The sequence below is a fragment of the Balaenoptera ricei genome, chromosome 4 (assembly GCF_028023285.1).
Source record: "Balaenoptera ricei isolate mBalRic1 chromosome 4, mBalRic1.hap2, whole genome shotgun sequence".
Taxonomy (NCBI): Eukaryota; Metazoa; Chordata; class Mammalia; order Artiodactyla; family Balaenopteridae; genus Balaenoptera; species Balaenoptera ricei.
This window is the reverse complement of record NC_082642.1, coordinates 95368431-95378495: the sequence shown is the minus strand read 5'-3', so window position 1 is coordinate 95378495 and position 10065 is coordinate 95368431. Positions and strand designations below refer to the sequence as shown.

General features: G+C 50.2%; 1 protein-coding gene across 2 annotated transcripts in view; it reads right to left on the bottom strand.

The window, feature by feature from the left end:
* Nucleotides 1-1354: 1354 nt before the first annotated feature.
* The window catches only part of GPR156 (G protein-coupled receptor 156), an 89547-nt gene continuing 80836 nt past the window's right edge, over nucleotides 1355-10065 (bottom strand). For both annotated transcript variants that reach the window (XM_059922147.1, XM_059922146.1), the window contains 2 exons: nucleotides 9070-9228; nucleotides 1355-4433 (listed from right to left, as the gene is read on the bottom strand). In XM_059922147.1, the coding sequence (XP_059778130.1) occupies nucleotides 3084-4433; nucleotides 9070-9228 (1509 nt within the window). In that variant the 3' untranslated portion in view covers nucleotides 1355-3083. The remainder of the gene's footprint in view (nucleotides 4434-9069; nucleotides 9229-10065) is intronic.

The following is a 10065-nucleotide window of genomic DNA, read 5'->3' as shown; positions in this document are numbered from 1 at the left end:
TCAGGAACTTGCAATCTGTGAAGGAGACACATCTAAATATAATAAAATAAATATAGACACAGAAGAGATTTTTGTGGAACGTGCATTGACTTTTCTCTTTACCGTTTTCAAAGTGAAATGGTTCGTTAAAAACATGCCTCCTACATCTGATGCTCTTTTCTCCTCTCTGAGCTCTGGGGAGGCCAAGTTGATCCTTTAAGGAAAGAGAGTTTGACCCGGGCCAGAGACAGGGGCAGACTTTGGGATCAGGATGGACACCTCCAACCCTAAGATTTCAATCAGCAAAGCAACATATACTTGGGTAAGAAGCAGGCTGGGCTCCATGCCAGACCTTATGACCAACAGAGGCAGGAATAGCCCCGATGACAACAGCAGAGGCAATGTTTACTTCTCTAGGATTTCTTTGCACCAAGTTTCTGCCCTTTCTTCAAGAGCATAACAGTCAAGAGCGGGCCAGAAGCCATGGCATACTCATCCTTTCAAGAATTTCATCACTGGATTAGCTGGTATTGAGTAAAAGATGTAGGGAAGAAGCTGGTGAGGAGTGGGTGTGGAGGTAGTACACAGTAAGCAATCGATTTGGAGACAGTATTCTGGGGCAGGAAGTTGTGGTGCTTGGCATACAGTTTTCAAACCAAATGATAAATAAGGAAAATATAGGGTAGATTCTCCATCTTGTCAACGAAGTCTAGCAAGCGTTACAAAGTCATTCTAGGAAAAATGGATGCTAGAAGCTTCTTTACAACTAAGTGTGAAGCATGGTCCCCAAAACATCTTTCTTCATTTAACTAGGGGATGTCATTTTTTCCTGGGAATGCTCTACCTGAGCCTTGAGGGATGAGTCATTCACAGGATGCACAAAGAGAGGAAAGAAATTCTAGATGGAAGAGAGATGGAGATGTGCAAGGGCTGGGATGAGGGAACTGAGGGTGTAGGAGCAGAGACAGTGAGAGAAGCCCTGCCAGGTTTAGAGCCTGCGTATTCCACACTACTGAACAGCAGGCTGCTAGCGGTGACATACTGGGAGGAAAGGAGCTGAAGGAGGTGAAACCCAACCACAGGATCCCTAGTGGGTGGGAAGAACTGAGGGTCTCCAGAGTGTCCTCTACCCACTGGGGCAGGTGTTTCTGGGATAGGAAGCTGCACAGGGAGACCACAGAAGAATCTGTTACAAATGGAAGCGTGGTAGAAGATACACCTGGAACCCAGGGTAAGCCAGCAGCAACTCTCATGGCTGCTGCATTTCCACTCCTTTGGGTGGTTCAGTCTTGTCTGTGTCCCTCCTCCCCAGCCCCAAACTACAATTTCTGAAGAGACTTGCCTTGAGAGCCATTTCTTTTATTAAGGTCTCACTTGGACAGCATACAAACAGCACAGGCAGAAACTACAAGCCCACACGCAGAATAAATTATGACATTTGTATTTAAAAGTAGACAACAGAAGAAGCTGTGTAGCCAGGAGGGCCTCCTGGTCCAGTGTCTGGAGATTCACAAGGTGTCAGCAGCCGCCAAGAGTCTGTGATACATCTTCTGTGAGACATTTAAAGCCACGTGCTCCCCTCCAGACATACCTAATGAGGCCCAAACTCCTGCACACAAGCATAAGTACACACACAGATGCACACACAAGTGGGGGCAGGGAACAGCCTGTAAACAACAACTAGCTCAGCAACAAGTGAAGTGGGCCCAGCTGTGTTCTCCGTGTGGCTCTGGCAGCAGATGAGATCCTGGCACTTATCTTTCACCAACTCCCCGACTGCCTTGGGAGGTGTGAGTGGGCCCCTGAGGCAGTGAGGCAGTGGAGCGCTGCTTCCCGAGGTGAGGAGCCCAGTTTTGTCATCCTGGACTGCAGGGTGAGTGCACTACAGCTTCCTACACTACCCCTGCTTTGCTGTCTGGCCTGCCACGCTCTGCCCGCCACTCCCAGAAGAACAAGTGAAGAGATGTGCCCCAGGGAAGTCCACCCACTTGGAGTCCTGTGAGCTGTGGCCAAGTCTCACGTGGGCCCCTACACGGGGCCCCTCTCCAGCAATGTGACGCTGGGGAAGCTACCTCAGTTCTCGAAGCCTCATAATCTCCATCTGTAAAGATGGGAACGAGAGTATCTACTTCATGGGGTTATCATAAGGAATTACCGATATTGGATATTTCCAAGTACCATGCTAGACTCAAGGTAAATGTTCAAAACCTGTTTTCTTTCCTACCTTCTTCCCCATTTCTTCCTTTCTATTTTCCCATTTTCTGCTTTTAGGTTTCTGTAGCCATCGGTGGTCATGTAGCCCTAGTTGGCATCCTCTTGACCAACAGGGCCTCCCCAACCTCAACAGAGATTGCCAGTGTGTGCTTCCTGCTATTGCAAAACTGCACCACTGGCAAAGTCGATGCGGTGGGCCTCCGGTGCCATCTGAGCCCAGGAGAGAGATCTGGGTCACCTGTGGCCCCATGGACACCTGACTGTCTCAGGGATGATGCTGAGGTGCCACAATGGTATAAAGACATGAACACCAAATACAGGTGCACAGTTGGCTCTGAGCTGAGTCTGCCTGGAAGCTGGGACCTAGGGGTGGTGCTGTTGACAAAGCTGAGCAGAAGCAAAGCCACCCCCTGCCGAGCGTGGGCCACCCAAGGACGCAGGAGATGTCTTCCTAGCAGGTCTGCCACCAAAAAGCCAGTTTGATGGACCACAGTTCACAACTCTGGTTCTGCAGAAATTCTCCTTCCATTTCTCCATCTCTCTGTCCACCCAGCCATCCATCTGGTGTATATGAAGAGTTCTGTACATTATAGGCTGACCAGGACAGAAGACCCTCTGTGCTCATTTAGCACCTTTTATCCAAGGGTATCCTTTATGGGCACTCGGCTGGAGTCTTTTACAGGAATGCGGTGAGGTAGGAACAAGACAGGCAATACCCCTCTTTGTATAGATTGAGAAGTGCTCCAGGTACCACAGTGCTCAAGTGAGCATAGCTGAAACATGGTAAGGGCTGGTCCAACGCAGGGCACTGGTCTACTCCCCGAAGGCCACAGCAGGCCATGGTATGGCTTGTCCCAGACAGAGCTCTATGTCCAGACTTGCTCTGCTGTTCACACCAGTGTGGGTTTCAAGTCATCTTTGAAGTTCACGATAGGCTTCGAGCGGGCCCACAGCTTTTCCCAGGAAGCCAGCCTCCCAGTAGGCTCAGGGTCGCTGTCTGACGAGCCACTGTCACTGGAATCAGAGGAGCTCTGGAAGCAGATTTCACAGTAGGGCCTGTGGCAGCGGCAGAAGAACTCGTCCGAGCTGCTGGATTCTGTGTCGAGGTAGCTGCGTGGAGGAGACAGGGAAGGGCATCCTGGGGGCGCCGGGGACCGCTGCAGCCGCTGCTCAGGCAGGTCTGGCGAGGCTCTGGCTCGGCGTGGGGCAGTGGGGCACAGCGCCTGGCCAGGACCAGAAGGCTGGTGAGAAAGGGCTGCGTGGCTCCCTTCGGCTCTCTGGGGCTCTGTCTGGCACTGTTTGCTGCCCTCCAGGGCGTCTGGCTTGCCTTGAGGAGCTGGGAGTAGTAAAGGCTTCCCGGAAGAGGGTCTTGCTACCCTGGAATCCGCAGTTTGGGGGTCCAGGCAGGGGCTGTCCCTGTCCTGCACATTTCGCCCAGTGCGTGCCCCAGAATCAGCCCTGTTTACCCGACGCCCCACAGAGGAGGGCACAGAACCTGGCAAGTGCGAGCGAGCCCGCTGTGCCGCGCCCCTTCTCCTCACCATGTACGGGCTGAAGCCCAGCTCCTTGGAGAGGGGCATCTTCTGGGGGCTGCGGCAGGCACTGCTCTTCCAGGGCTGCTGGGGACAGGACGGGGGAGAGGGGACGGGAGCCTCAGGGCCCAGGCCCAGATCTTGGAGGACTTCCTGAAGCTTCTCCCTGATCACTGAATTCACCCTTGACAGTCGCACCTGGGGCCCTTCTGAGTTCTCCAGCTGCCCCTGTCTCTGGGGAACAGAGCCTTCTCCACCTGGCATGAGACCCTGCTGGAGGGCCATGGGTACCTGGTCTCTTCTCTCCGCACCTGGGCTTTGCTCAGCCCGCGGCTCCTGGCTGCAGCCCAAATTTAAATGATCAGAAAAGTCTTGAGAGGCAGAAATTTTCTCCTTCTGCCCCGGGGAGGGGCTGGTGTCCTTCACAGGCCCCTTGAGGCCTTGTACACTTGAGGCGGGTGCTGGGGTGCTCTGGGAGTCCTGGGTGGCCGGGCTGGTATCATTCAGAGAGTCAGAGGGACATTTCAAAGACCCCTGAGCTGCTCGGCTATGGGGAGGGGCTGCAGCCAGGATGTCCTTGCTGTGGGAAGAGGCAGGCGGGACAGCCCCCTCGGGGGGGTCATAGGTGCACTCAGCTGACATCAGCCTCACCAGCTTCTCTTTGGCGTTGTTTACTTGTTCTTGCAGGCTTTCAATCACAGCATTTTTCTGTAAAACAAAAGCAAAACCATCAACAAAAGATGCTGCTGAGGGCTTTCACACTGTCTCCCATGGTGGAGAAAGGGTGGCATCAGAAGACATTGGTTTAAATCCCAGTTTCTCCACGTATTAGCTGGTGATCTTAGGCTCTGATGAGGTCCCTCCTTGAGGGGAAATGAGACGATGCATACAAAGCGTTTAGCACAATAACTGCCACGTGTGCTCAATAACGGTTTACTATGATTTACTGTTGTATGATCTTAGTCTCCCCATACATCCCCAGACTGTGGCACTGTCTGCGAGAAGGGCGGTTGGGGGGGGCACAGTCTAGCTGCCTGCTGGCTGCTGCAGCACCCTCTCAACTTTGCTCAGAACACAGGGGGTCAGGTCACGCTGCAGGACACCAGTGAGAACAGTGTTTGGGATGGCCCAACTCTGGGTATATCATACTTCTGCAAAATACAGATGACCTTGAGGCATCTCTGAAGGGGATTGAAGGAATAGGGAAACAAGAATTTTGCCACTTGCTAAACAGCCTAGAAAATGGGAAGAACAAGAAGGATGGAGATTCCTGGGCCAAAGTGACAAGACTGGAGCCAGGGGTGGGGGGGAGTTTAGGGCGGAATGAGAATCTCAGGTTGGTGTTATCACCTCCCTCGGCTGGAACGTGCGGGTAGGAGGCCAAAGCTACCATGTGGCACTATCAGCTGTCGGTATGTCCCAAAGGAGTGCAGGCATCAGAATTACTGGAGAAGCTCAAAAAAAAAAAAAAAGGATTATTGGGCCTAAGTCCCTGATAGCTTGATTCAGTAGAACTAGAAGGGAACCCAGAAGATAAATGAAGTTGGGCAGTTCTGCTAGTGAGCTGCCTACCTGCAGCACGGCTGTTAGTTGATAAACAGGCTGTGCCCGGGATGCTGGCAGGTGACAGCCGCAGAGATGTGCCTATTCTAACCACAGGACTGTGGGGCATGAAGTGGGAGGAAGAGTAACAGCAGGGGGTGTGCCCTGAGCATCCTTTGGTGCTACAGCAGCTGATCGTCTGGTTCAGACCTGATGTCCACCTTCTGAAATTTCTGATGTTCAAAGGCGGTGGAGCAGGAAAGAGATCATTGTGGGGAACTGACGGGTCTTGGGGCAGATGACACGGGGTCGAGAGTTTGGAGAAGATAATAAGAAGTGCTTGTCCGAATACCAAAATGCTGCGTCTCTGCTGTCATCCTCTTTAGGAGCTGAGGATGAGCATTTGGACGCCCATTTATTATGCCCTAGAAGTAAAAGGATGTTTCCCTTCTTTAGGATTCCTGACACAACTCGCCTATGAATTGAATTTGTGGTTTCTTCTCAAGTAGATATGGAAGAGTTGCCCAGAAGTGAACCTTTGAGGGAACAGTAAATTAAGTAAACTAGTCCAGCAAGAGTCTTCTGGCAGCAACTGCAAGGCAAATCTACTGCTCCCTACTTATAAGCAGGAAGGTGATTTTTCTGATTATTGGTACTCCCAGTTTCATCCTGGTTTAGACTTCTCAACCTCAGGAGAGAGTCCCGGACCAGTGAGCAACTGGTGAATAAGCGGAAGGGCTTGCAGCTGAGCACCTGCCTGATCATTCTCCCTTTTCCCCAGCCACAGAGCGGTAAGGGCTGGGCGTTGTCGTGGAAGCGTAGGTGACTCAAGGACTCGCCAGGCGCGGAGCGGGTGAGTAACAGGAAGACATTCACTCAGGCTCTCCGTGATATCTGGGTGGTGCCAGGTATCTTTGAGCATCTCACAGGGGTGACTGCGCTGGTTGCACTTCAGGGACCCCAGCTCTCTTCCTCCTCACCAGCCCTTCCTCGTGAAGCCCACCCGGCACATTCTCATGCTGGCTTCAGGAGGCCCTACCGCCTCACAGAGTTGGGACGGAGCCATCAGCTGATGACAGCTACGCCAGCAAATGAACTCTGAGTGCTGCCTTTTTGTGCCTTATCCACAAATTCCTTAGAGTATGGGAAAACAGTATAAACCTTGAGCTGGGGGGCTTCCCTGGTGGCGCAGTGGTTGAGAATCCGCCTGCCAATGCAGGAGACACGGGTTCGAGCCCTGGTCTGGGAGGATCCCACATGCCGCGGAGCAACTAAGCCCGTGAGCCACAACTACTGAGCCTGCGCGTCTGGAGCCTGTGCCCCGCAACGGGAGGGGCCGCGATAGTGAGAGGCCTGCGCACCGCGATGAAGAGTGGCCCCCGCTTGCCGCAACTAGAGAAAGCCCTCGCACAGAAACGAAGACCCAACACAGCCAAAAATAAATAAATAAATAAAATTTAAACAGATAAAAAAATAATGGGGTAGAGAAAATGTGTAACTCTTTAAAAAAAAAAAAAAACCTTGAGCTGGGAAGAATACTCTTCTCTAGCAAACCAAACATCTGAAGCTGGCTGGTGACAGATTTAGAAACATCAGCCTAATCAGTAAATCTTCCTTCTTACAGAAAAGGAAGTGGGACTCTGTTTTCACCATGGCTGCATACTAATCAGAAGCGTGGTTTGCCACTGTGAGACCAAAATCTGACTGACCATGGCAGCTGCATTGAAACGAGCTTATTAACGATCACTTTTGGCACACCCAGGGAAGCAAAACATCCACAGGCATGTTTCGTAAGGTGCAGGCCACAGGGAGAAATGGAATCTCCCCTTCTTTCTGTGTTTCAAGGAAGAAAAGTAATAGGTGCATTTCCTCTGCTGCAGAGCGTAGAAGAGAGGTTCTTCAAGCTCTGGGAAGGTTCTACCTGCTGGCCTCCACACAGCCTGGGATGTCAGGGACGGATGCTGCCCCAAACAGCCTTTGGGGACCACTGCCATGGGGAAAGGGAGGCAAGAAAGAGAAGATGGACTGCCCAGATGGTGCGAACGTAGGAGGAGGACACCAGGGCGGCAGAGGGGCTGCAGAGGAGGGAAATGCAGCCGAGAAGCTGGGGTTACGGAGGCAGGAGAGATTCTTGTGTTCATCCACTGGGCAGTGGTGGAGCTGGGGATTCAGATACCAGAAACTCTCTAGGCCTGCTGCAGGGCTCTGGGATGGGCTGCTGGTTCTCAGGCCTGCTCTGGGAAAGGTGTTCCAGGTGTGGGGTGTCGGGGACAGGAGTCCAGCGTTTTACTACCTAAGCATCTGCTCCCTATTAGGGCCCTGCTTCTGCAGACTCAAGGCATCTTTTTGGTAGAGTGGATTCAGTCACTGCGTGGGAAACAGGGTAGCATGGCAGGAGTACAAAAAGAACGTCACAAATTACCATAAGGCTAAAGAGTCAGGCCACTTGGCTGTTCCAACATTAGCTGATTGTGAATGAAAACCATCCTGGGTGTTCTCGCCAAGTTTCTGGCCTTCTGTTTAGCTGAAAAAAAAATGTTTCTTTGAAGACTTCAGAGAGTATCAGTGGCAATGCTACTCCCTTGCCAGGTGGGAAGAAATCTGGCTCTGAAAAAAGGTCCTGAATGCTTGATAAATAGTAAAGAAATGGACAAGTATTACTCTGATGGATAAAAAAAGGTCCAGAACCAAGGGAATGGTGCGAGGGACTGAGGGTGCCTGGGGAGCTGAATCCCTTCATTGGTTACGTTTCTTAGGTCCCCGTGACACCATCCTTTCGCACAGGGACTATTGGTACCCAGTGTCAGTCCAATACGAAAAAGCATAATTTCCCATATAGCACCTACTCAGGTATGTTCTCTACTAAAAAAAAAATATGGAATATAATTTAGTTAGTGTGAAAAAACTGGCTAATTCCTCTGGGCCCCATGCCTCCTCTCTGAGGCAGTGCAGCCTCAAGCTTTTCCATGTGCTTTCTTCAAGCCCACATCACTCTGCCCAGTTCTGGGAGAGGTGCCAAATCTGGCTGAAGAACAGAAGAAAGAGGACTGCGGGCTCCCTTGTCCCTGCCTTGGCGCTACTGTGATATTCAGAGGCTCTATTCATCCTTCCTCCCCGTCTTTAGACACCTCTTAATTTTCTGGGTTGGTAGGATGATGAGATTTCTAGTTAGCACCTGGAAAAGACAGTAAGGAGCCCCATAGGATCTTGGAAACAAGGGCACAACTCTATGTAAAGAAAGAATGTATCATACAGCAGAAGCTAGCATCCACTACTCCTCAGGGCCTTTACAATGCTGTTCCCCGCACTTGGAATGCTTTTCCCTGCACTCTTTGCCTGGCTAGTTTGTAGTTAACCTTCAGCGCTCAGCTCAGAGAGTCTTTTCCGACCACTCTAAATTAGGTTCCCTTGTCCTCACCACTCTTTCCTCCCACTCTGATTTTTCCCTTCATAATTCTTATCACCATTTATAACTATATGGCTACTTGATCAGTATCTATTTCCTCCACTACACTGTGAGCTCCATGAAGGTAGGGACTCTGTTTGTTTTGTTTGTCAGCACTTAGCACAATGACTGGCACACATCTGTCCAATGAATGAATGAAGTGGGTGGGTGAGGGTCAGCAATGGGAGGGGCACTGGGGAAACGCTGAGGTTTTGCTTGCTGCTAAGGGAGACCAGAATGGCTAGGAATTGGGGAAATGGGAGGAGGAGAAAGAATGTTAGCAATGAGGCATATGGGGCCCACCAATGCATGACTGGAGTTCTTTATAGAGAATCCAGCAGGCAGGGTCTCGCTTACTTCTGTGAGGAGTCTCTCCATGGAGTTTTTCTCTCCTCTAACGTGGCAACTCTGTTCCTCACCATACTGGGTGTGCAAGCTTTTGCTAGGAGTGCTGAAATATTTGGCCATGCGTCTGATTGTTTGGTTTTCCTCTTCAAATGCCTTCCATTGCTTCAGCTGTTGGATAAAAGAACACATGTTATTTATTTAATTACACACCCAGAAACACATTCTCTCACTCTTTCTCAAAAACACCAAGGAATGACAGTGTCATAGATAAATGTACAAACTATTCTCTCCTCAAAATGTACTTTACTCTGGAAAGTTCAGACAGCAATAACAGAAGGTTTAGAGAATGTAAAGGTTATATCATTTAAAAAATGCCAGAGGAAGATGACAGGTTGATGAAACAGAACAATCGGCTAGACCCATCTACCAACCCACTGCTGGACTGATCAAAGAAAACCAGAGCTGAGGTGGACTTCTAGAGCCACATTCTCAAGCCAGAGTTTAGGAGCTATAACAGGGTTGAGCAATCTAAACACTGTATGTTTCAAATGAAGCTGGTCTTAGTTGTATGCAGCAGTTCTTAATTATTCTCATGTGTTGAGCGACGGTGTGCTTACTGCTATTGAAAACCCAGTTCCTTCTAGAGGACTTTTTAAAAAAAATTTAATTTATTTTTTTTATACAGCAGGGTCCTATTAGTTATCTATTTTACACAAATTAGTGTAAACATGTCAATCCCAATCTCCCAATTCATCCCCCCACCACCACCCCCCACCCCAACCCCTGTCTTCCCCGCTTGGTGTCCATACGTTTGTTCCTTCTAGAGGACTTCTAACCCAAGTCAGTGATCAAGGCTCAGAGAAACAGAAAACCACAAATGTCAATAAAAATCAATAAAAATGATAGAACATCAGGTCTGCGATCTGTCTTTTTTCCTTGACAAATGAGGAAAGACTCAGAAGGAGGATGATTTGTCTAGGTCCACATGGCTACTGAGCAGAGTCA